Source organism: Chrysochloris asiatica, unplaced genomic scaffold (assembly GCF_000296735.1).
Source record: "Chrysochloris asiatica unplaced genomic scaffold, ChrAsi1.0 scaffold00277, whole genome shotgun sequence".
NCBI lineage: Eukaryota > Metazoa > Chordata > Mammalia > Afrosoricida > Chrysochloridae > Chrysochloris > Chrysochloris asiatica.
The window spans coordinates 1,445,208-1,472,784 of NW_006408795.1; the positions used below are offsets into that span (position 1 = coordinate 1,445,208).

At 37.9% G+C, this 27,577-nt stretch overlaps 1 protein-coding gene across 1 annotated transcript in view; it reads right to left on the bottom strand.

The window, feature by feature from the left end:
* The window catches only part of WDR60 (WD repeat domain 60), a 120,270-nt gene that overhangs the window by 40,564 nt on the left and 52,129 nt on the right, over window positions 1-27,577 (bottom strand). Inside the window, 4 exon segments of the mRNA XM_006874433.1 lie at window positions 3,914-4,043; window positions 5,760-5,848; window positions 10,897-11,008; window positions 14,906-15,035. Coding sequence (XP_006874495.1) covers window positions 3,914-4,043; window positions 5,760-5,848; window positions 10,897-11,008; window positions 14,906-15,035 — 461 coding nt within the window.

Here is a 27,577-nt window from a genome sequence, read left to right on the forward strand (position 1 = left end):
AAGGTCAGCAGTTCAAAACTACCAGCTGCTCCGCGGGAGAAAGATGTGCCGACTCCACGGCACATAACAACTACAACATATACATATGTTAAGGACAAATCTGTGAATCATCATGTTCTCTATCACTTGAGTAACTTCGTGTCCTGTTTTAAATGAATAATCACATTTTGTCATTACTGTCTTTTGTGTCAATTTCCTTCTTCTGACAATAAAAGACTGGGGTTTAGCTAACTCTGTATGCTAGCTTGCCTGACAGCTTGCGTCAAACTTGTGTGTCTGTCTTCTTTGTGTCTAATCTATATCTTTCGCCTACCAGATCTCCCACTCTCGTTAAAAACCACGCTTCGTCGAGGCACCCCTTTGTCGAGGCAGGACCCCGACATAGGACCCCCGACAGATATTAATGATATTTTGCAATAATTTCTGCATTTCTGCTGGTTTACTTTTCTTTAGAATGGCAAAAGTATGGATTGCTTCCAGTAGGTTGTCCAGTTAGCTGTCTTCCAAGTTTCTGGGGATAGACTAGTGAGTGCTTCCAGTACTTATTACATCAGCTAGTTGAAACTGATTTTAGGTATTCCATCCATTCCTGGATCCTTGTTTTTCACTAATGCCTTCAGTGCAGTTTGGACTTCCCCCCTTCAATACCATATATTCATGTTCAAATGCTACCGCCTAAAATGGCCGATATCAACCAATTCCTTTTGATACAGTGACTCTGTATTCCTCTATCTCCTTCTGATGTTTCTTGTATCAGTCAATATTTTGCCTATAAAATCCTTCAATATGGCAAGGTTTCAATATTTTTCTTCAGTTCTTTCAGCTTGAGAAACACTAAGCAGGTTCTTCCCTTTGGGTTTTATAAGTCCTGGTCTTTGCCCATTTCATTATAATACTTTGTCTTCTCAAGCTGCCCTTTGCTCAGCTCTTTTACTTTATTATTTCTTCCATTTGCTTTAGCCACTCTATGTTAAAAAGCAAGTTTCAGAGTTTCTACAGACATCCACTTTGGTCTTTGCTTTCTTGTCTTTTCAATAACCTTTGGCTTTCTTTATGTAGGATGCTTCTTGATGTCATCCCACAACTCTTCTGGTCTTTGGTATTAGTGTTCAATGCATCATCTGTTCTTGAGATGGTTTCTAAATTCAGGTGGGATGTACTCAAAGTTGTATTTTGGGTCTTGGAGACTTGTATTAAAATTTTCTTCAGCTTCAGCCAACACTTGCATATGATAATTGACTCTGTTCCACAGTTGGCTTCTGATGTTGTTTTGGCTAATGCTATTGAGCCACTTCATCATCTCTTCCCACAGATGTAGTCAATTGGATTCCTGTTGTAAAAAGGGCACCATGCCATCCTTCTCAGAGCACTGTCTGCTCAGTTGAGTCCGATAATTCATTGCAATTACATTACTCAGAACTCAGACACCAAAGTCATGGGGTTCATTAGGGAAGTTTACAGGTTAGAACTCAAGGTCAGAAATGTTAAGGTCAAGACAACTTGGACTCAGTTGTGCCATAGACAGGCCTCTCTCTCTGGCCATTGGCTCTTGATCTGGGCCTCTGCTTGGGCAATGTAACCAAGCTCTTTTAGGGTTACTGATAAATGTCCAATGGGCACTCCACTACGATATAAGCCTTAGCCTGAAGACACCCAGCTCTAGTTCTGTGGGTCAGCAAACCAAGCTCCCCAATTAAGTCTGAAGGCATCCCTCTCTACAAGTGAGCCTCTTGCCCAAAGGCCCGCTGCTTTACATGCTCCTTGGAATGGGAATCCCACCACTCCATCTGGTGCTCTGGCTCTTGGTTCTGCTGAAGCTACTCCTCTGCTACTCCTCCAGCACCACAGTTCCTGAGTTGAGGAGGTTAGATGTGTAGGGATCTCAGAATCCAAAGGGCACACTCTACTCCTGTACCTGTGTAATCCATCTGGTAACACCCACGTGTATAGTCACCATTTCCGGTGCTTTTAAACAGGCAATTGCAATCAGTAAACTTTGGTTTTACAAAATCCTATCATGTAACCTCCAGCTTCAATTCTATCACCAAGGCCATACTTTCCAACTAGACAGCCCTCCCTCTTTGTTTCCAACTTCTACTTTACAATGACCAGTAAGTATCAAAGCATTTTGATTGCACGTTGGACCCATTTCAGACTGAAGAAGTCGGTAGAATTCTTCAGTTTCATCATCATTGGCTTTGGTGGTTGGTGCAAAATTTTGAATCATAGTTGAATTAAGTGGACTTCCTTGTAGGTTATAGATAGTCTCCTATTATAGACAGCATTGTACTTCAAGACAGATCTTGAAATGTTCTGTTTTACAATGAATGTGACATCATTCCTCTACAGTTTGTCATTCCCTGCACAGTAATTATATGATGGTCATATTCAATCATACCTATCCATTGCAGGTCAATAATTCCTAGAGTAGGGAGGCAGGTGGCTTTATAGAAAAAACACTAGACTTCAAACCACTAATTCGGTGCTTTAAGCCCACTAGCTGTTCTGCTGGAAAAAAATAAGTTTTTCTGTTCCCACAAAGTTTTACAGCCTCAGGAACCCTAAACATGGTCGCTGTGAGTCAGAACAGACTCAACGGCACTTAACAACAACAATACCTAAGATGAAGATCTTCATACATTTCATTTCATTTTTGACAGCTCCCAATTTTCCTAGATTCATCATCTGTTCATTCCACATTCTAATTACTAAGAGATGTTTGCAGCTTTTTCTTCTTATTTTGAGTTGTGCACCATCAGCAAATGAAGGTCCTGAAAGCTTTACTTTATCAATTTTCATTAAGTCAACTCTACTGTTTGGAGGCCACCATTTGCTATCAAGATCAATGCTGTCTGTGATAGGATAACATCTGCATATCTAAAAAGAAGACCAGTTAATACCACTATTATTCAAATTTACGCACCAACCACTAAAGCCAGTGATGAAATTGAGCTCAAGATATACTGATAATCACTGGTGATTGGAATATGTAGGTTGGAAGTAGAGAAATGATCAGTTGTCTGAAAATAAGGCCTTGGTGATAGAAATGAGGCTGAGGCATTTTGCAAGACCAATGACTTATTCATTATAAAAACCTTTCTTAAACAACATAATTTTTGTTGTTTCAAAGCAAAGGTTACTAGATTTTATAGTTAAATTCTTACATTGTAAATACAATTGCTTAAATTAAACAATAACATGTACTTCCTTTTATGCTTGATATCATGCACTTCATTTCAGTTTAGCTCTACGTTCTTTAACCATAAAAGACTTAAAAATGTAAGTAAACCTTAAAAATTGTAAGTTGTTGTTGTTATGAAGTGCCGATGAGTCGGTTCCAACCCATGGCGACCCTGTATAGGGTTTCCAAGGAGTACCTGGTGAGCTTTAACTGCCGACCTTGCAGTTCAAACTGCTTTTTGCAGTCTGGCGCATTAACCCACGGCGCCACACCAGGACTCCAAAAATTTTAAGTAAACCAAGTTAAATGTTGATCTTGTTATTTAAACCTAGATTTTATTAATAATACGTAAGCCTTCTCTCATACTCCTTCCATTGGTTCTCTACTTTATTCCAGGAAACCAAAAGAACTACAATGATTAGACTACAAAAGAAAACAGGATGTAAAACAAGTACCGGAGCCCTCAGTCTTCACTCCTTTAAATAATCTCACTCAAATCTCACATAAATTACTTTAGATACTTCTTCTAATCATCTTATGAAAGTTGGTAATCATTTTAACATATACATTTAAGGGGAGAAAAAAAATAACCATTCACTTTGAATTCTACAGAAACTGAGTCTTTTGTTTTACATATGTTAAATCTACTATATTAATAGAGAATGTAGTATTATTTCAACATAACAGTTCAGTACATAGAATTTTAAAACACATTCAATGAAGGCCTCTTACTTTGAAGGAATGGCAGGTTAGTGTTCAACTGAGAGGTACTAGCAGTAAAAGAGAAGGCGTTTTCTTGAGCCCTGGGGCTCCAGGTGGGTACAGCTGCCACACCATCCTCTTCAAGCAAAACAGCAATCACCTTCCAAAGACAAGGGATTATGCTTTCATCAAAAAATGTCAACTGTATTATCTTTTTAAAAAATGTATTATTTCATTTTATGTATTTCTCTAAACAACTGCTTAACTCTAAAAGGATTATTCTTCAATAAAAAAAATTTCATATGTATTATCTTTTAAAATATTCTTTCATTGTATGCATTTCTCTAAACAACTGCTTAACTCTAAAACATCAGAACTGTATAAAGAAGTCATATTGTGTATGGGAAATTAATTTGTTCTGTGAAATTTCACTTAAATTACAGTAATTTTTTTTTTAAGTTTAATTTTTCTTTCTGCAAAATAGTAGAAACTGACAGCTGAAGTTTTAGTAACAGAAGCTCCACAGAGGGCCATTATTTAATGTCAGACATAAATTTTTATAATAAATACTTTGTTAAAAATGCCAGGGGAAGGAAAAGGGCTGAGTATCCAACTTTTTTTATGTAAATAGGGAAGTATAAAGAAACGTCAAGCACATCCCATCTCTGCTTTTCTCACTGCATAAAGATCATATGTAAACTATAATTCACTATATACTAATGTAGCATGGTGATTTTTAGAATGGCAGCAACAGTAATGGAGAAAAAAAATGGTACATCTAGGAGAAATATTAAATGGAAAGTAGACAGGAGTTGATGTAAGACTGGCTGGCGAGAGTAGAGGAGCTTGTGAAATCAGGCATCCTAGCTCCAATCTGACCCTGGGTCTGTTTTCACTTCATTTCCTAAGTTTCTGCCTCCCTTCATCCCTCTACACTTCAACTTGGACCCAGTGCTCTCTCAGTACCACAGTCACTCATACTAAAACATGCTAGTTAAACACTTTTAAAAATATGTGACAGCATGCAAAAAATAGTATTTATAATCCACAGGATTCCTACTTAATAGCAGCACTGAGAATGAATGTATCTATGCTAATAACCATTACCACTATGTACAGAGATTAAGTTTTGAGAGAATGATTTTCCCAAGTCCATATATTAGGGTTTATCAATGTTCTCCTCTATTTATTGATACTTTAAATTCTGAGCTTGTGTAAAAATAATAATTAGACAATTGAGAAATCTGAACCGTGATTTGATATTTGATGATACTGAGAATTATTCCTAATTTTGATTCCTTTTCTTTTAGTCATCCTGCTGAAATATTATGGAGGAAATAACAGGATGGTTGGGGTTTGTCTCAAAATAACTGAAGTGGTGTGTGTGTGTGTATGAGTGGATGGGGAATGGGGCTCAGATGAAGCTAAATTGTTCCTGAGTAGACAGTTAGTTATTGACGCTAAAGCTGGGAAATGAAGCATTGAGATTCACTATACCATTTCCTTTTTCTTTTATGTATTTTTTAAATCTCCATAATCAATTTTAAAAATCATGAGCTTATTAGTTTTAAATGCCCTAGATGTATTCTAACCTCATCAATCTAATATGTCTAAATTATTTTTGTCTATTTTTATTTTAAAACATAAGCAATTAATAAGGTATAAAATCTAATTAAGGGTATTATCATTGATATGCATTGACTTGGTATCATTTTGCATGCAAGGGCTTAATGAAGGAGAGTTTATAAGAAAATATTTGAAATGAGTAACTGATTCTATTTAAGCTTACAAAGGCTATGAGACTTCAGCAGTCTCTGTATTTCTATGCATAATGAGACTTTAAGCACTTATTCACAAAATAGAACATAGAACATACCTGACAAGCAGCTCGGAGAAAGTTAGATAATCTGGGGGTATCAATCTTTGGTACAATTGTAGCATCAGACACAGCTCTATTTTGGCTACCTAAAAAAAAGGAGAGAAAGGAGAGTTCTATAAAATCAGCAATGCAGACTCCAACACTTCAAGTATTACATACACAATGTACAGTTCAAAGGAGTGTTCTAAATAAACATTAAAAATACTAAGGATATGAAAGGATATGCAGACAAGCCTGGAGCAGCTAGAGGAACAGAAGATACTTCTTGAAAGAATGACCAACAGGAAAAATAAAAAACAAAAATGGAAGTCTGACTGGCTGGCTACTACAAGAACAAGAAAGTTGTTTGCTGGGGAGCCATCAAGGCAAGCAATAAAGTCCCTTCAAGACAAACGCCCCTCCAAGATTGGAACTCAAAGGGAACACATGAGCAGGCATGTAATCTTGCTGGCGACCATGTTGGTCTACTGGTGACTGGAAGTGGGAGAAAGGCAGCAATGAAGATATGGGCTGAGTTTGAGCACATTCCATAGACTTCTGTTGACCTTGAGATGAGAGAGAGAAGAGGAAGGGCTGGTTGGTCCAAAGTGTGGTGAAACCTGGGGACTCCTAAGCCCATAGACAAGGACCTAGCCATGGAGGGTTAGAGTCAAGAGTGAAGCATCCAGCCGATACGAAGTAAGGGGAGATGCAGCACAAGAACACCCAAACTTGCAGATAGTACCCATTTGACCCAGCTTTGATGGTTTGATAGTCAGAACTCGACTAGAGGAAGATTAAAAAATGTTGATAAAGGAAACAAATGTAAATTGCTACAATTTGATGAACTTGACCTGTATTTATGGATGTAGTAGCTCAAAATACCAACTGAGAGGGAAGAAGACTTCATATCAAGGATCAAATCTATCCCGTCTGTACACATGGTTGATAAGGACTGGCAACTTAGACACTGGCTACCTAAAATGGGGAGCTCTGGTAGCGTAGTGGTTACGAACTGGGCTGCGAACCTTAAGGTCAGCAGTTCGAAACTACCAGTCGCTCCGCGGGAGAAAGATGAGGCTTTCTACTCCCGTAAAGATTTACACTCTTGGAAACCCTGTACAGGGTCGCTATGGGTCGGAACCGACTCGATGGCACTTCACAACAACAACAACAATAAAGATAAGAAGTGACCAGCTTACAAGTTTTCAAGAGGGAGTTTAGTTTCAGAGTGTACAGGGGAAGGTAGAATCCCCACTGAGTAGTTTTCATCTTGTGTAGATGTGTCTGGTGAAAGGAAATGTGGATAAAATTCTTAGGATTCAACAGTGAGTAACTGTTATCATGATAAATTGATTGTCACACTATAAAGGTAGAATTTTTGTAACATAAATGGGGGGAGGAGCTAACCTTACATTTCAAGAACAGAGGACCCTAGGACCATCAAGGGAGAAGAGTGCAAGCAGAATGTGGGACCTTATCCAGAGAAGCAGCAACACCAGACATGGAGGCAGAGATGATGACATGAAGAGATGGAGCAGCTGAGGACTCTTGACTTATGGAAAGAGAAAGGCTGTATGCTGGTGGGCGGGCGTAAGGCTTGCAAAATGTGCCCTTGGGTTTAAATGACTATATATTCCTGAGTGTTTTTGTGAACCCACAGAGGGAATAGAAGTGAATACTATTGAATGGTGATGCATGGAAGGGATTGTAATCATTGCAGTGAAACAAAATATGATAGTATGAATGCAAAATTGATGCTCTCCCATGTAAACTACCACTCAGTTCACAACAGAAGCTTAAAAAAAAAATACTAATGGAAACAGAAAACACAGGGAGAAAGTAGGATAAATCGTGTAACACTGAGATGAAACAAAGTGTGTGTGAATTGTTGGACTGATGATCTGCTCTGTAAACCTTCACCCAATTCATAACAAAAAGTAAAAAAAAAAAAAAAAAGAATACTGAAGGAAAACGAACTTTAAATTTAATTCTCTAGCTGCTCCATGGAAGAAAGATGAGACTTTCTGCTCCTGTAAAGATGACAGCCTCAGAAACCCTGTATAGGGTCGCTGTGAGGTGAAACTGACATGAGGACACACAGCACAGTTACCACCACCAGATCCACTAGTGATATTTTCCAAAAAGAATTACATTTTGTTTACTACTAAGTCATAAACTGAATGAAGCCTTCTTGAATGCATTAGGGGAAATAGTTAAAGAAATGCAGTCAAATTATTATGAAAGTATATCAGTCTGAAATTTAGGTATATTATTTTCTTAAAGTGAGGCTTACCTGAAGAAAGGGAGTAGTAATATCTTGGCCTTTTTGGGATAATTCCTCAAGAAAAACAATCTACTAGAAAAAAAACTATTAAATATCTAAATAAATGTTGAGTGCTTGGCAGAGTACTCTGTATTCTGGGAACCTTCAATCGATATTGACAGGACATAATTGAAAACCATACTTAAAATATGAAAATTCTATACTTAAGGAGAGCAGACTGTCCCTAAATTAAGAATGTGTTCCAATAGGGGGTTGGTTGCAATGCAGAATCCTTTTCCTCTGTTTAAGAATTTTGAAAGTTATAAATCATGGTCTGAGGCTCAGATGCTGATCTAATCCACCCTGTATTTCACCAGTTCTAATATTAGTCCTACTCCTTGGGCTCTCCAATCAGGGATCACTGCTAAAGGCCTGTGAAGAGACATCCAAGTGACCCAGGAGAAGAGGGCTGGGGGCCCTCAGGTCCCATAGCAGGCAGGCTGTGCCAGCTGAGGTGAGGCTGCCGGCCTATGTGTGCTTACAGCCTGCTGACAACTGGAGAGCTTGATATTTTATTTTAAAGATTCAATTAAGCTCATTTTACATCTTTACTTAATGTGTTGGCTGTTTTAAACAAACCATTTAGCTGATATGTATGTAGTCACAGAACCATAAAGTTATATTTTATATATTAAGATAATATATGCTCTAGGTACTTTCTTCCACTGACATATTTCAAGTGCATGAATTAAGCACTTAAGAGAAGCCCTGAAATACTGTCGAACGATGACGCATGGAGGAGATTGTAATCATTGCAATGAAACAACGAGAGTAAAACCGATGTTCTCCCATGTAAACTATCACTCAATTCACAATAAATACTTACATGTATGTATGTATATATATACATATAATTTGTTGTTTTTTAAAAGAGGCACCCTGGTGGTGTAGTGGATTAAGCTTTGGGCTGCTAATGGCAAGGTCAGCAGTTTGAACCCATCAGCCATTCCATGGGAGAAAGATGAGGCTGTCTGCTCCCATAAAGATTTATAATCTCAGAAAGCCTACAGAAGATCGTTATGAGTTAGAATGTCACAAGAAATAGTTACAGATGAAACAGCTGTTACTTTTGGAAGACACAGAGGAAAATATACAGTGAGAAGGAGAAGTAGCCACCGGAACATTATTGGTATGTCTGGCTTATACCCAAAAATAGTACTTATGAGTACATATGTATACACACATACTCATATATATATATATATATTTGTTGTTGTTGTTAAGTGCCATCGAGTCGGGTCCGACCCATAGCGACCCTGTACAGGGTTTCCGAGGGTGTAAATCTTTACGGGAGTAGAAAGCCTCATCTTTCTCCCGCATATACACAAGGGTAAATCAAAAAGTGTTACTACAGAATCACAGACCTCCATCTAGGTCTACATAATTCTCAGTGAGAGGTTTCCATCTATCTAGCTCTTCCCTCAAAAAATTCTGTGCTCTGATTTACACCAAGTCAATAGGGCAATTTGGGCATCCTCAAGGGAATCAAATCCTGTTTAAATTTTATTCTCTGGTTTCACTAGAAAAACATGGTGGCTCGGCAGAATAAGCACTGGATTGCAAACCGCAGCGTCACTGGTTTAAGCCCACCACCCAATCCAGACGAAAAATGAAGCTTTCTACTCACACAAAAATTTACAACCTCAGGAACCCACAAAGATTTACAGTCTCAGGAACACGATATAAGGTCACTATGAGTCAGAACAAACTCGACAGCATTTAACAACAACAACAAAAGGTCCACTAGAGATATTTACAGTTATACTAAATCATAAACTGAAGTCTATTTAAATGCATTAGTAGAAATAGTTAAAGGAATCTAATTTAATTAATATATGTATATGTCAATCTTACATTTAGGTATATTGTATTCTTAAAGTCAGACTTAAATTAGTAATATTTCCCATTGAGTTCTGGTAACAAGATCAGGGCTGTAGGGTTGTTGGGACAAGATTTCTTAATGAAATTCTCACAGTACAATCCTTGCTACCCTTAAAGAATGACCAGGTGCAATGTCGTTATGGGGGAAAAAATTCCTTGCCACAACTTTCCTGCAACTTTTCAGGGTAATCTTTAATTTTCTGGAAACTTCTTTATAATAAGCTTCTGTGACCATCCTGTGACCGTCAAGAAAATCTGTCAAGATTACCACTTTGGAGTTTCAAAAACCAGTCACCATAACTTTGAGGTGACCTTTCTGCATTGAATTTAACTAGCACTGCAGCTCCCCTAGGAAGCCACTCTTTAATTGAACCTTGTGTTTGAAGGCATTCTAAAGACATTGTTGTTGTTGTCAAGTGCTGTCAAGTCGATTCTGACCCATAGCACCCTAGTATAGGATTTCCAAAGAGCAGCTGGTGTACTTGAACTGCTGACCTTGCAGTTCCAACGGCTTTGCAGTCTGGCACGTTAACCCATAACACCACACCAGGACTCGAGATTAAGACAAGTGTATTACTGAGAGAACTTGTCTGTAGCCATCCACTGATCAGAGACTTGTTTAAACAGGTTTTGTTTAAAATAAACCCAGGCACGTGTGAAATGGCACCCAAACAGCAATACTTTTGGCTTATCCTTGTACATATACACACATACTACTCTTTTACCACAATAATCATAAACCATTTGGAAATTATAATTCCTCAAATAAATTTACATTCAGTATCAATAGTGGAAACCTGTTCTTGTCCTTGAAAAGACCACTGAAAGAATATTGAGCATTTCCATAGTCATATACTAAAAAACACATCCATAAATAAAAGACAATGAAAAAGAACAAGAAAGGCAATGTGAAAAATAAAATTAGATCAAAAGCATAGAAATGTTTACCTCCAGATACAACAGCACTTTCTCCTGGATGTTGAGTCCATACTTCCCTTGTCTCTATTTCTTCTGTCTGAATGTCTCTTTCAACATTATCATCATTATATTGAACATATGCCTTAAAAACAAAGGAATGTTGCTTACCAAAGGACTTCATCAACAAAGGGAAGAGACAATCCACAGATTAAGAGAATATTTGGGGGGAAAAGATATTTGAGATCCAAAAAACATAAAAAACTCCTACAACTTAACAACAAAAAGACAAACAACCCAATAAAATGGGCAAAAGACTTGACTAGATAGTTGACCATGGAGGATACACAAACAGCTGGAGTCCTGGTAAGGCACTGTAGAATCCGCACTGGACTGACTAAGAACCACAAGGTGATTCACAGTCCAGTGCTGCTGGGTTCACTTGCTGTTCCATGGAAACCCTATACAACAACAAACAAGCACATGAAAAGGTGTCCTACGTCATCAGCCTCTGGGTTCTTATTGGCTGCCATAAGTTGGTTTTGATACACAGTGACCCATGTGACAGAGTAGAACTGCCCCCCAAAGGATTTTCTTGACTGTAACCTTTATTAAAACAGAGCACCAAGTCTTTCTCCTATGGAACTGGTGACTAGTGGGTTCAAAGTGCCAATCTTTTGGTTAGCAGCTAAGTGCTTAACCATTGTGCCACCAGGGCTCCTTCATTAGCCACTAATCATTGTTGTTATTAAGTAAGTGCCGTTGAGTCAGTTCTGACTCCTAGTGACTCAATTAACCATCAAAGATCTGCAATTCAAACCAAAATAAGGCACCATCCCAAACTCCCACTAGAATTTGTTGTTGTTAAGTGCCATGGAGTCAATTCTGACTCATAGCGTCCCTGTAGGTTTTCCAAGGAGTGGCTGGTGAGTTTGAACTGCAGATCTTGTGTGGGTATGACAGAATAAATTTTTAAAAGGAAAATAACAGTTCCTGGTAAGGTAAGGAGAAACTGGAACCTTCATCCACTGTTAGTGAAACTGTAAAATAATGCTACCACTGTGGAAGAATTGAAAGCAGAAATGTAAACAGAAAACTTGTACAATGTTCACTGTGGCACTCTTCACAACAGACAACAGGGGGCAACAATAGCAACGTCCATGTACAGATGAATGCATAAACAAAATGCGGTGTGTGTGTGTGTGTGTGTGTGTGTGTGTATATATTTGTATGTGTGTATACATACATACACATAGTGGACTATTACTCCATAAAGAGAAATGAAGTCACGATACATGCTACAACATGGATAAACCTTGAAAACTAAATAAATGAGACTGAAATGGGCAAATCCTGTATGATCTCACTTAGATGAAACAGGGAAACATATAGAAAATAGAGCTTATTATTGGTTACTAGGGAAAAAGGGGCAAAGGGGGTGTTAACTGGTTAGGGAAGTGGAATCATCTGGAAGAGTGGTAGTGGAATCATCTGGAAAAGAATAAAGATAATGGTTGCACAGCATGAAGAATGTAATCAGTGTCACTAAATTACACATGTAAAATTTGTGGAATTGGCAAATGTTTTCTTATGTATATTTTTATCACAATTTAAAAAGGTATATTGGTATTAACCTTTGGTCTCAAATTCAAAGCAACTTCTCTTTACTGAAAATAAAAACAAAAAAAATGTTAAAGCTAATATGTGAGTCTTCTTACTGGTCTTGAAAATGTCATGTCATATTTAGTAATCATACAAAAAGTGCTTCTACAAAACTTGGTAGATATGTAGTTGTTGCTGTAAAGTGCTATCAGTCAACCTGCATAGGGTTTCTGAGGAGCAGCGGGTGGGTTTGAACTGCCAGTGCTTATCTTATAGTGCCACACCAGGACTCCTTTCATAGATATAGGACTTAATTTTCAAATGTGTTTTTAAAAAAGTCAAATCAAACAATTCCTACCCACATCCTAGTCTCATCCCCTACAATGACTTTGCAAAACCAACCCACTTTTTTTCTTCAAAAGGGCAGGTTCTTTTTCTAAACAACAAATTTATAATGTAATACAATTGAGTGGTATTTTTTCGTTCAAAAATTGCATTTCCCTGAAAGAAGCTGATTGCATAACAACAGAAATATGTCAAAGTTGTATGAGTCACACATTTATAATGTCGTAGTCCACAAGAAACATCACGAGGAGTAAGCAATCTGAAGGTCACTTCCTAGGCTGAACGTATCAGAGGCCCTCAGTCTGAGCCTCCGACTTTGAACAGCTGCCCCATCACACTCCATAATGCTTGTTGCCTCCACATTTGGCTGTTTCAAGACTATATTCCTCTCAAGAGGATCAAAATGTAGGACTGAGGTAAAGGGCTAATAACATGGAATTTTTCTGTTGGCACAAAAGATATACATGAATTCTTTCCAAAACACTGGTATAGGAGAGAGCTTCAAAAAGTTCATGGAATTAAAAGACAATAGATTTTCTCCACAAATTTTTTGAAGCCTCCCTGGTATTTGACAGGATGGGTCAGTCATACATTCATAATACCGGCAGAATTCAGAGATGGAGAACACAGATAAACTATTGATACATATGTTGCCAAAAGCACCTTTGTCTCTGCCTTCTTTCTCTTGTTGTTGTTGTTATGTGCCGTGGAGTCGGAACCGACTCATAGCGACCCTGTACAGGGTTTCCGAGGGTGTAAATCTTTACGGGAGTAGAAAGCCTCATCTTTCTCCCGCGGAGCAGCTGGTAGTTTCGAACTGCTGACCTTGCGGTTCACAGCCCGAGTCGTAACCACTACGCTACCAGAGCTCCTTATGCCTTCTTTCTCTAGCACCACACCAATTCAAGGTTTTATGCCTCCAGCAACTCTTTGTTATGTAAAGAAAGCTTTGTTACTAACAGCTTTGAGATGAGAAAACAAGCAGGAGACTAACTAGGCCATTCAAGGTCACAGAGTGAGTCAGTTGCAAAGCCAGAATTAAAACTGTCAACTTCCTGAGTTTCATACTGTCACCTCTTCCTATTTAAAGGAGTATTCCTTTCTGCATGCATCCAACAGATCATGTTACCATTGAACTTATCATGTTAAGTTAAGAATGTTTACATTTCTTATCAGAGACGTAAGAAAAATGTAAAACATAATTCTTGACTTTAAAAACATACAATCTTGTTGGAAAGTTGGACTACCAGTCACTGGAAGCCCAATGGTATTGTTGTCAATTGTTGTTGACTGAATTCTGACTCAGCATCCCTGTATAGGGTCTCCAAAGAACGGCTGGTGGGTTTGAACCATCAACCTTGTGGTTAGCAGTAGAGTGTTTGTCCTACAGTGCAACACCAGGACGGATAGGGAAGTACAAAAATGGCGAGGGTTACATTGTAGAAACTCCGGAATACGAGACAGATCATACGATGTGAATGATTTACAGAGAGAACGGGCCTTGGACTTTGAGGAACAGACAGGTAAGCTGATAGAAGGGAACAGGAGAGCATATACAAGGGGAGAGGTAACATTGGCACATCGAGAGACCACTGAGAGAAGCGAAATGCAGAAACAAACAAGATATGATGGGATACGAAGGTAGACCCAGATTAGGTAGAGCACTAGAATATAATAAAAGCAGTAATTCTATAAAAAGTGTTTGGCGATTCTTGAATTATAAGAATTCTATACAGATGAGTAAAATGGCTACATCCTCATCTGGAAACCACAGAAACGTGTTTGAAATAACGTTTGACTTTAAATAAAACAAAGCTGAATTCAAATGCTAGGAATGTAGCCCCGCTATCTGTAGACCATTACATACAGATCACTTATGGATGGTTCTAAACTATGTAGATTTCTCATCTGCAGCATCTCTTTGGGTTAATGAGTATCGTGTGATGAAAAGATGACCCTTCTTTATTTCAAGCCCTTATCCTTCACAGACCATCCCCAAACTCAAATAATCTGGAACAGGATACAGTTGAGTACAAATTTACTTTATTACATTTTAGGTGTACTTTATCACTTAGTTAATAAATCTTGTACTAACCTGCTTGGTATTTTTTTTCCCAAAGTTTCTGATATACATGTCATACTCATTTACAGGAGGCAGATCCAGAAGAGAGAAGGTGAATGAAAAATCTAAGTCAATAAGCCGAAGTAGTTTTGTACTGCGTGTCCTTTAAAAAAAAAATTAGAAACAAGACATAAATTAAATTAGGTAACATATATATAAGGGAAGTTGTATGGGAGAGAACAGTAGGAACCTTGTGGTTGTTGTTGTTAGGTGCCGTCAAGTTGGTTCTGAGTCATAATGACTCTGTATAGTGTTTCCAAGGAGCAGCTGGTGGGTTTGAACTGCTGGCCTTGCAGTTAGCAGGCCAGTATTTACACTGCAGCATTATTATTAGGGAACTAGCTATTGTGTGGATTATATTTGAGATATTTCACAAACTAATAAAATTAAAATTAACTAAATAAACAAAAGGCATTTATGCCTGGGCCAAAGATGAGAGAGTTCATTTAAAAATTTGCCTATTCCCATTCAGCACACCCGAGGTTAAGGATCTCACTTAGATGAAAAAGGCAAACAAATAGAAAAAAAAAATTCTTTGTATTATTTTCCACTTTACACAATTTTCTTTAATTTTCAATTTTAAGTTACGTTTTCTCTTGGGAATTGAATTTCTAGAACTAACTAACCAATATTCAGGCCAACTTTGGGAACTTGGATGGCATGCCTCTACAGTGGAAATCTCTCTGAAATGGTTCTATTTCAAGCTTTCTCTGCATATAATTAGTTATTTGCTAGAGGCAACATGTTTAGATTCGTGTCAAAACAAAGTGTTAACACAGGAACCTGCTACCCTTTCTAAAAACAGCTGTAAACATCAATATCTAGGTTATGTAAGCAGCCACACTCAAGGGCAGACCGCATACAGAAATATATGATGTCTGCTTTAGATTTAAAGCTGCCTGACACATGAAGCCAACCTAACTATGGGCTTTATGTATGGAGTGCCTTTGGATGTGCCTCAAATTTTCATGAAAAGTAATTTACTTTGATTTAAGGAATTAATATAATGAAATCTTGGCCGGAGGATGAAAATGATCTGTCCCCTGAGCAGTAGGTAGCACAGTGTTTCAAGCATAGCCTTTGCCTTTTCAGACTCTACTTTTCTTGAGACTGTGTAGTTGTTTTTGGGTGTTGTCAAGTAAATTCCCTGATAGGACAGTGCAGAGCTGCCTCCTAGGGATCTTTGTGAGAACATAATGCCAGGCCTTTCTTTTTGTGGAACTTCTTCTGGGTTCAAACTGCCAACCTTGTGGTAAGCAGCCAAGTGCTTAACCACTACACCACCAGGGCTCCTCTTGAGACTATAGTAAAGCTTTTCATTTCCCACAGAACTGTGACCTATGAGCTACCCTGGACACAGTTACCCAGCACTCCTACTAGATTTGATGTTCTTTTCTTAGCTTCAAAACCACTACATTCACTTGGTTTTCCTCCTGACTCACAAACTGTTCCTTTTCCATCACCTGGTGACTGCTTTTCATTCAGATACTCTTTAACACATTTATTTTATTCTATTAATTTATTATCACCTCCCTCCCTTCCTCACTAGAATGAAGGACAAATATTTTGATTTCATTTACTCCTATTTTCAAGGACCTAGAAAGCATCTGGGGTCCTGGTGCTATGCTGTAAGATAAGCACTGGACTGCTAACTGCAAAGCTGGTGCTTTAAGCCCTTACTGGGTCACTATGAGTTGGAACTGACTCAGTGGCACTAACAACAACAACAACAACAAAAACGCTTAGCATATAGTTGGTACTCAACAAATACACGCTAAATTAAGTAATGATCCTTTAAACATCCAGGTATTTCAATAACTTGGTTTGTTCTCTTCTGTTACTTCTTTCCTTCTTTCTCCAACTTTCAGTTGCAACCTTTCCATAACCTTACTCCCATGCTGCCATTTACTATCATTCCAATTTATTATCTTGGGTGGCACAGTGGCTAAGCATTCAGCCACTAACCAAAAAGTCAGCGGCTCAAATTTACCAGCCGCTTCAAGGAAGAAGATGTAGCAGTCTGGGTCCCTGGCAGTTTACAGTCTTGGAAACCCTAGAGGGGCAGTTATACTCTGTTTAATAAGAGTCGTTATGCGGGATGGGTTTAGGTTTTGTTTTGTTTTGTTTTAGTCCTACAATAGGCTAATCCTATCACACCCTCATTACTGTGTGGGGTGTGAGATAGGAATTCAGGTTCATTTATTCCCACACATCTATCCAATTTTCCCAGAAGCATTCTTTGAAAAGACTATGCTTTCCCTCACTACACACCTATGTTGTAAAACAGGTGACCATACATGTACACATTTGTGTCTGGACTTGACTATAAATTTATCTGTTTGTGAACCTTATGCCACTTTGTGCCAATAACACACTGTTTTAATTACTTTAGCTTTTCAATAGGTCTTGACACCTGAGATGAAATCCTCTAACTTTATTGGTGCTTTTCTTCTTTCAAGATTGCTTGTACTATTCTTCACCATTTGTATTTTCATAGACATTTAAGAATCAGTATTTAACTCATACACACATACACACATACATGCTGCTAAGATTTCTATTGGAACTGCATTGAATCTATACTTACTACTATAATACTTATTTGGGGGAAAACTGACATTTTTATTAAGACTTGCAATTCATAATTTCTATCCATTTTATTGAAGTCTTACTGAATTTCTCTCAGCAGTATTTTTTAAGTTTTCTATATTGAAGTCTTATACATTTTCCGTTCCATTTATTCTAAGGCTGTTATAAAAATTTACAAAAACTTTAATTTTGTTCATTGGTACTATATATATGTTTGATTGCTGTACATTGACCTCTTATCCAGCACCCTTGCTAAATTAATTCATTATCTCATTTATTTGTGAATTCTAATTAACTTATCTGTATTCTTTTATTTGCATTACATATCCATGTGAATAACATATAATAGTTTTATCTTTCGTTCAAATCCCTAAAATGTTCATTTCTTTCTCTTGCCTTATTGGAATTGGTCAGGATATCTATTATGTTGAGTAAAAGTAATAATAGTAGATATCTTCATCTCATTCCAGATACTAAAGGAAAAGATTTAACTAGTAGGCATGATGTTACTTTATCTTTTATCAGATAAAGGGGGTTCCCTTGAGTACTGGTATGGCACTGTAGGATAAACACTGGACTGGTAACCAGAAGGCTGGTGGTTTCCGCCCACCAACTGCCTTTGGAAACCCTTACAGGGTTGCGATGAGGCAACTGACCTGATAGCATTGATCCATAATTCTGCATCAAAGTCATTACCAAATTTTGGTAGCAATGTTTTACTACCTAATGAAACAAGTTTGAAAATGAGGTCTCTTTTTCTGCTCTCTGGAATTTGTAAAGACAGCAGTTATTTGTTCTTCAAATGTTTAGAAGAATTTACTAGAAAAGCCATTTACGCCTAGAGCTTATTTTGTGGGAAAGTTTTAACTTTTTCATTAAATATATTAAATAATATAGAACTATTCAAATTTTCTATTGCTTTTTAGAATTTTGCTAAATTGTGTTTCTCTGAGAGTTTATTCATTTCATCTAAATTTATACTGCAATAAAAATGTATATACTACTACTTCATTGTGTTTTAATGTTTTTGAGATCTATAATAATAGCCCCTTTTGCATTCTTGCTGTTGATTATTTTTGTGTATGCCTTCTAGCTTATATTTTTAAACCAACTACTAGGACTTATATATTTTATGAATCTTTACAGAATGAATTTTTAGCTCTACTGGATTTATTGTGACAGCTTTCAATTTTATTGGTTTCTTCTCTTACCTTTTATTATCTCATTCCTTTTATTTCTAATTGAACTTCCAGTGTGATGCTGCAGATCAGCACTGGACTGTGAACCAGTTCAAACCTACCAGCTGCTCTTCAGAAACCCTATACAGGGTCACTATGAGGCAGAACTGACTCCATGGCACTTAACAACAACAATTTCTAATTCCCCTTTTTATTTCTCCTTTGACTAGTTGTTTATTAGACACAATGCTTTATTTTCTAACTTCTGGGGATTTTCTAATTATTTTTTCATTATTGATTCCTACTTCAATTCCACTGTGGTCAGAAAATATACTCTGTATGATTTTAATCCTTTACTTAATATCATTGTTGTTGTTGTTGTTGTTATGTGCCATGGAGTCGGTCCCGACTCATAGTGACCCTGTACAGGGTTTCCGAGGCTGTAAATCTTAACAGGAGCAGAAAGCCTCATCTTTCTCCTGAGGAGCAGCTGGTAGTTTCGAACTGCTATCCTTGCGGTTCACAGCCTGATTCGTAACCACTACGCTACCAGAGCTCCTTATTTAATATCATAGTATATGATATTTCTGATAAAGGTTCCATGTACACTTGAAAAGAATATAAATATATGCAGGGCATCATTTTCTATGTGTGGCAGGGGTACTCTATTAATCAGGTTGCTAAACTCTTAAAGGTTGTCACCAAATTTTTGTTTACCTGTTCTGTCAATTACTGATACATTTAAGAGCGATATGTGATTGTGAATATGGCCATTGGTGTTTTTAAGTGCTGCTGAGTCCGTTCTGACTCACAGCAACCCCATTTTAGGATTTCTAAAGCTCTAAATCCTTTTTTTTTTTAAGTTTTTATTGTGAGTTGAGTGAAAGTTTATAGGACAGTTCATCAGTTTTACATTTAACAAATCATATACCTTACTTTATTACAATGATTATAATCCTATCCATGTACCATCAGATAATAGTATTTCTCTGTTCACTTTAGCTCTTTTCTTTTTAAAAAACACTCAGGCATATATAATAATTATACCACCAAAGGGCACAATCTGCAAGTCTGCCTCCTGGCTGCCAGCTCTTAGTCCCTTTCTTCCCATGAATCTAGAATCCTCAGCTGCTCCCTCTCTCCATGTTCCCATCTCTGCCTCCATCTCTGGTGTCACTGCTTCTCTGGACTCAGGTGTCCCCAGGTCTCACCTCACTTTGGAACAACCAGCCCTTCCTCTTCTCTCTCTCACATCCAGATCAACAGGAGTCTATAGAACATGGTTGAACTCTGCAGCCTATTTCTTCATTGCTGCCTTTCCCCCTCTTCCACTCACCAGTAGACCAACATGGACACCAGCAAGATTACAAGCCTGCTCATGTGTTCCCTTTGAGTTTTAGTCTTAGAGGGGGGTTTGTCCTGAAGGGACTTGATTGCTTGCCTTGATGGCTTCCTGGCAAACAGCTTGCTTATTCTTGTAGTAGCCAGTCATACTGCCATGAAGCTGTAAATCTGTGCAGGAGCAGAAAACCTCCTATTTCTCCCATGGAGGGGCTGGTAGGCTCAAACTGCTGGCCTTGTGGTTCTCAGTCCAGTACTTATGAAGCCACCACACTCCCAAATATGGTATTTTTGTTGTTGTTTTTAAGTGCCATCAAGTTAGTTCCAACCCATAGCGACCCTGTATAGGGTTTCTGAGGAGCATCTGGTGAGCTCGAACCGCCGATTTTGCAATTCAAATGGCTTTGCAATCTGGCGCATTAATCCACAACACCACACCAAAACTCCAAATATCTCTTATGAAGTCTGTGGAGATTTGCTTCGTATATAATTCTATAATGCTGTTTGTTACTGTTAAGTGCCGTCAAGTTGGTTCAGACTCATACCAACCCAGTACAGGGTTTCCTAGGAGTGAATGGTGAGCTTGCATGGTTCAAACCGACTTTGCAGTCCAGCACATTAACACACAGCAGGACCCCATAATGAGGTTTACACACATTTAATACCGTTAGATTGGCCTACTCAGTTGGCTTTTTTATTATTATGAAGTGACTCTATTTCTAGCAATGCTTCTTGTCTTCATGTTTTCTTTGGTATCAATTCAGTAACATCAGCTTTCTTTTGCTTTGTATTTACTTGGCATTTTTTTCTATCCTTTTACTTTCACACTTTGTTGTTTTTGTTGTTGTTAGGTGCTATCGAGTCGGTACCAATTTAAAACAACCCTATGCACAACAGAACGAAACTGCCTGGTCCTGGACCAACCTTACAATCATTGTTATGTGTGAGCCCATTGCTGCTGCCACTGTGCCAATCCACGTAGCTGGACGTCATTCACACTCTATGTGTCCCTGTTTAAAGGAGCATAGTCTTGGTGTGGTGCTGTGGGATAAAACACTAAACCGAAAGGTTAATTTGAACCACAAGGCTTGTACTCACCAAGCGCTCTTTGGAAACCCTATACAGCATCACTATGCGTCAGAACAGACTCGATGGCACTTAACATAACACCAATAACAATAGGAGGGGGTGTCAAAAAGTTCGAGGAAAAATTCCATTATCTCTAATTTCATTTTTCCATGAACTTTTTGAAGCTCCCTTGTTTAAGTTTCATCTCTTGAATGCAACATACACTTGAGTTATTTTTATCTTCCAGTTGTACTGTCTTTTTAATTGAAATATTTAGTCCATTAACATTTATGGAATTACTGATGTAACCTGATGTCATCTTCTATTACGCTATTGTTTTCTGTTTGTTCCATATAGTCTTTGTTCCTACAGGTCTACTTTCTTATCTACTTTTGAGATAGTCAAATGTATAGTTATTCAATATACCCCTCCACTGGCTTATTAATTATATATTTTCCTTTGTATTTTATTGCCTACCTAGATATTTCAAGGGGCCTGATGGTGCAGTAGGTTAAGTGTTGGGCTGCTAACCGAAAGCTTGGAGGTTTGAACCCAGCAGCTGCTCCAAGGGAGAAAGATGAAGCAGTCCTATAGGACTGCATTGTCCTATAGGGTTGCTATGAGTCTGAATGGACCCAACAGCAGTGGTTTTTTGTTTCTGGTTCTAGGTATTTCAAAACGCATCCTTGACTTTTAAATTTTTATTTGTACCTGCAAGGACCTTAAAATAATTTATTATCTCCATCCCTCAATTCTTACACTGTGTTGTGAAGCTTTTTAACTTTAGACAGACAGGCAGACAGATGATTGATAGATAGATAGATAGATAGATAGATAGATAGATAGATAGATAGATAGATAGATAGACAAATGCCTTTGAGTCACTCGCAGTGATTTTATGAACAGAACAAAATGTTGCCTGGCTCCGTATTATCCTTACAATTGCCAGCATGTTTTAATCCATTGCTATGTCTTCTGCGTGGTACCAGTGCATCTCCTGATGCATCTCATTGGGGTTTCACTCACTTTCACTGGCCTTCTACTAAATATCATGTTCTGTTTCAGCAATTGATCCTTCCTTATGACGTCTCCCAAGCAAGCAAGTTAAGCAGGGTTCTGTTGTGATCCACAGGTTGTCTTCCCTTAGTCTGGAAGCCCCACTGAAAACTTTCCACCATGGGTAACCCTTCTGGTGTTAGAAATACCAATGGTATAGCTTCCAGCATCACAGCAACACTCAAGTCACACTGCTATAAGAACTGACAGATGGGTGGTGGATTTTAACTCTGAATCATATAAATTCCACAAGAAATTATTGTTATTGTTTTATCCAGTCAATATTAATTTCTATTTATCTGTTCCTTTGCCTTTCCTTCATTGTTTGTTTCCATCTGGGATCAATTTTCTCCTGTTTCTTTCAATACAGGTCTGTTAACAAAGAATTCTCACAGCTTTCATGAGCCTGAAAAGATTTTATTTCTTGCTTTCCAAAGAACTATTCACTTGGTATAAATTTACAAACAGTTATCCTCTTTCATTACTTCAAATACATTTTTCATTGTCTCTGATCTACACTGTTTTCTTTGAAATTTTAGTTTTATTGATGCTCCTTTGAAGATAATGGGTCTTTTTCCCTTCTCTGGCTCTTTTAAAGATTTTCTGTGTCTTTGTTTTTCAGCATTGTGACAATATCATGCCTAGCTGGATTTTTCTTTCTGTTTATCCATTTGATATTCAATAAACTTCTTCAAATCCCCAGTTTGAGGGCCTTCGCCAACTTTAGATAATTCCTAGGCAACATGTCTTCAATTGCTTCTATTCCATTGTTCTTCCTCTCTCATTCTGGAACTCTATTATATATATGTTAGGTCATTTTCACATTTTCTTATATGTCTGCTACAGTCTTTTCTATACATCTTTTTTTTCCCATCCTTCTTTCTCTTTGTGTTTTGATTTGGCTATTTTCTAGTGTTCCCTTCTAGTTCACAAATTCTGTCAATTTCTGTAACTTGCTATTTAACGCATCCTTAATTTCAGTTATTGTACTTGGAAGGTTCCTTTTGAGTCTCTCTTCCAAAGTTAATTTTCTAATGAAAACGTTCTCTTTTTACCTATTTTCTTACACATATTAATTATGTTGTTGTTAAGTGAAACTGAGCCACTTTCAACTCATAGCAACCCTATGTACAACAGAATGAAACACTGTTATAGCTACCATAAATCCGTTCCTGATGATTCCGCTCTCAGGACCCTATATGGTTCTATTAGTAGTCTGCCTTCTCTCTTACTTTTTGGTTATTTGATCCAATCTCCTGGTGTAATTTCTTACTGAGTGACAAACACTGTATAGAAAAAATATAGAAAGTCTAGTTTGGTCATTTTCTTCTGGCAAGGAGTATTTAATTCTCTTCTGGCAGGGAGAGTCCAGACAGGCAGTAATGATCTAAGCATGAACAAAGATAGTTTCAGGCTTAAGTTGGATTTGTGAGAACTGGTGGTTATTTCTAATTTCCAGAGCATAGACCTTTACGAGTCTCAACTAAAGATGGCAACATTTATCAGGGATTCCCCTTCTCAGAAATCGTAAACTTCAGTTTTTGTCTCCCAGATCCTGTGAGAATATCACAAGTACTGGCCCACCACTCTCTGCTGAATTCCCTGACATACACAGTAGCAAGTTTCCGGTGTGGAAAACACAGCACTGAATGCAGGGCTCACTTCAATGTGTTTCTCTTCTTTTCAGGAGTTGAGCCCTTCAAGTCTTAGCTGTCTCAGTTGCTCCCTAATCAGCAGAGGAGATTGTTGGTATTTTCCAATCCATCATTTACAGTTATCGTGGCAAGAGGGTTTGACGATAAAAACTGTCCCATCAGAGAAGGAAGCACAGTGCCCCGTACATAATCTTTTGTAACATATTTTCTCATAACACAGGGACAGTTTTCACGGTGTTACAGACTTCTCAGCAGTATCTATCATTTTAATACCTTTGATACATTATAGAAAATTGCCTCCAAAAGGATTGTACCAATTTGTTACAAACTTTTTTCTCTTTATTCTTTGTCAACACTTAGGTATTACCATTTTTCAAAACCTTACCTACTCTTTAGTTTAACTTATCTCACTGCTGGTTGAGTATGCATTTCTTTTACTACTCCTATAACACAAAATTCATTCATCTATTTGCTGGCAGCCAAGTTATTTTCTGTCATAAATTAGCTCCTATATCCTCTGGGACATCTGCCCTTGGATCACTTCCTTGCTCTTCCTGTGCTGTTCGCTGTCACAGGGGTGCTAATCATTGAACTACCATTTCCCAGGCTCTCACGTCAGGTAGGGTTCAGCTTTAAAAACAACAACACGGCACTGCTGGAAGAAGGAAGGGCCGAGGATAAGAAAGAGAAGCATTTATTTCCACACCTCTCTCAGCCTGGAGCAGAGCTTGGACAGCAGCTGTATCTTCTCTGAGGCTCTAATTCCTGCTAAGCAGGCCAGCTATGATTCCAGCTCTCTAGGCTTCAAAAATACTTGAAACCTTTGTATCTCCAATTTAGGCGCAATACTAGTATCGTACTGTGGTATCTCCACCTGGCCTCATTGTTTCCTTGTTAGTTAGGTTTTTGGCTCTTCTAGCACTCATGTAACTAATTCCCTGCATAACATCCTTTCTGTTTTAAATACTCATAGTCATTTTTGTTATTTCTGATTGGATCTCAACTCTTACATGACCCCTTCCCAGTTTTAATTGGTGGTGGTGGTTATGTGCCATGGAGTCAGTTCCAATTCATAGCGACCCTGAATAAGTTTCCGAGGCTGTACATTTCTATGGGAACAGAAAGCCTCATCTTTCTCCTGCGGAATACCTGGTAGTTTCAAACTGCTGAACAAGAGATTAGCAGCCGATTTGTAACCACTACACTACTAGAGCTCCTCATTTTTAAATCAGGAATATTTAATTTTGCTGACCAAATTAGAAAACAGTTTATGTATTAGGGATAGTAAATATCTATCATATGCTATACAATTTTCTTTTCCTATAGTTGGCCAGGCACTTTTTTTCTTTTTTTTTTTTACTACTCCCAGTGCCTTTCTTTGCTTTCTTCACTTTTTGCTGACCTTCCTCTTATTGTAGATTGCCTTCCCCTTCACCCTAGTTAACATGTGTCTAATCTCGGTTTAATATACTGGACTCCAAAGTCAGTTTGAACTGCACGGTAAGCAGTTTAAGCTCACCAGTCATTTCTTGGGAACCCTATACAGGGTCACTGTGGGTCTGAACCAACTCAACAGCACTTAACAACAAATTCTAGTTGGAGTCTTAGTGTGGGATAAAGCACTGGACCGCAAGGTCAGTTTGAACCACAGGGTAAGCAGTTCAAACTCATCAACCGCTCGTTGGAAACCCTACACAGAGTCACTAGGAGTCGGAATCAACTTGACAGCACTTAACAACAACACCCTCTAGTTAATAATTTGCCCTCCCTTTCCATTCCACCCCTGATAAATATCAACGAATGTTTCTTCTTGTGTGAAAACCTTTTTGTAATAGTGGCACCACACCATACTGTCCTTTTATGACTGACTTATTTCACTCAGCATAACACCCTCCAGTTCATCTATGTTATGAGATATTTTGTAGATTTATTGTTGTTATTCTTTAACATTGTGTAGTATTCCATTGTGTTCATGTGTTTATCCATTTAGGTTTTTTCCATCTTTTCCCTATTGTGAAGGGTGCTGCAGTGAACACTGTTGTTAGCTGCCGTCAAGTCAGTTCCGACTCATAGCGACCCTATCCAGTGTTTCCAAGGAGCTGCTGGTGAGTTTGAACTGGCGACCTTGTGGTTCAAACCAACCATGTGGTCGGGTGCTTACCCTACAGCACCACACCAGGACTCCAATGAACATAAATCTATTTGTGTTGCAGTTATATACCAGGTAATGAGATTGCTGAATCATATTTTATTTCTAGTTTCAACTTCTTAAGGAAGAGTCATACTGTTTTCCACAGTGATTGCACCATTTTACAACCTCACGAGTAGTGTATGAAGCTTCCGGTCTCTCCACACCCTCACCAGTGTTTCTTATTTTCTGCTTCACAAACTCTGATATTAATACTTGGGTGATATGATACCTTAATGTTGTTTTGATTTGTATCTCTCTACTGGTTAATGATCATAAGCATTTCTTCATATGTTTGTTGGCTGCCTGAATATCTTCCCTGGTGAAGTATCTATTCATGTCCTCCTCGGGCCAATTTTGTTATTGAAGTGTTAAAGTTTTCTACCATTTTACAGATTAGCCTCTTGTTTAATATGTCACTGCCAAAAAATTTTCCCAGACTAATTTTGTCATATTCATAGACTAATATAACTTATAGAAATATAATTTTTAAGTACAATCCATTAAAATTATCTTATATTTTTCTTTGCTTTTATTCCTATTCTTATAATAGTTGTTAAGTGCCATCGAATTGGTCCAAACTCATAACAACGCAGTATAGGGCTTCCGAGGAGCAGCTCATGGGTTTGTACTGCTGACCTTGTAGTTCACAGTCCAGTGCTGATTCTATAGCGACACACCAGAGGCTCATTCCCAACCTAATACCAAAGAAATAACCACCCGTACTATCTATGCACTTTCAATCTCTATAATCCATTTTGAATTTATCTTGGCTATAACATAAAACAGGTAACTATTTTCTCTCAATTTTCTAGTTGACATTTTAAATGTGTATCTAATAGAATAAATGCCTTTCTGTTTTTATTTTTCCCTCTCTACCATGTATTTAAGGAGCTCTGGTAGCGTAGTGGTTACGAATAGGGCTGCTAACCTCAAGGTCAGCCGTTCGAAACTACCAGCTGTTCCATGGGAGAAAGATGAGGCTTTCTGCTCCCAATAAGATTTACAGCCTCGGAAACCCTGTACAGGGTTGCTATGAGTCAGAACCAACTCCACAGTACATAACAACAACAACAACAATCATGTATTTATTTCCTTGAAACATGCAAATGCCATAGCCCAATCATATTTCAATTATAAAGTACCCTAAATTTTTCTCAAAAACTTTTTCTTTTGTATATCATCAATCTCTCTATGTTTTGCCTATATTTTCTTTAAAATTTTGTAATATAACTTTGATATGTGCAAAATAATCCCATACTAAACTGTCTTTTGGAGTTCTGTTCAAACTTCATAAATTATAACATGTTGCTGCTGTTGTTACGTGCCATCAAGTCGGTTCTAAAATCTACCACCCAGTCCAAGAATGGGAGCATTAACAATGACCTGCACTCCATCATGCCCTCACCGTCTATATGACAATCATGATACTGAATTGTGTGTGTATCCGTTCCTTGATCTTTAAAATGAAATTTTGTTGTTGTTGTTGTTAAGTGCCATCGAGTCGGGTCCGACCCATAGCGACCCTGTACAGGGTTTCCGAGGGTGTAAATCTTTACGGGAGTAGAAA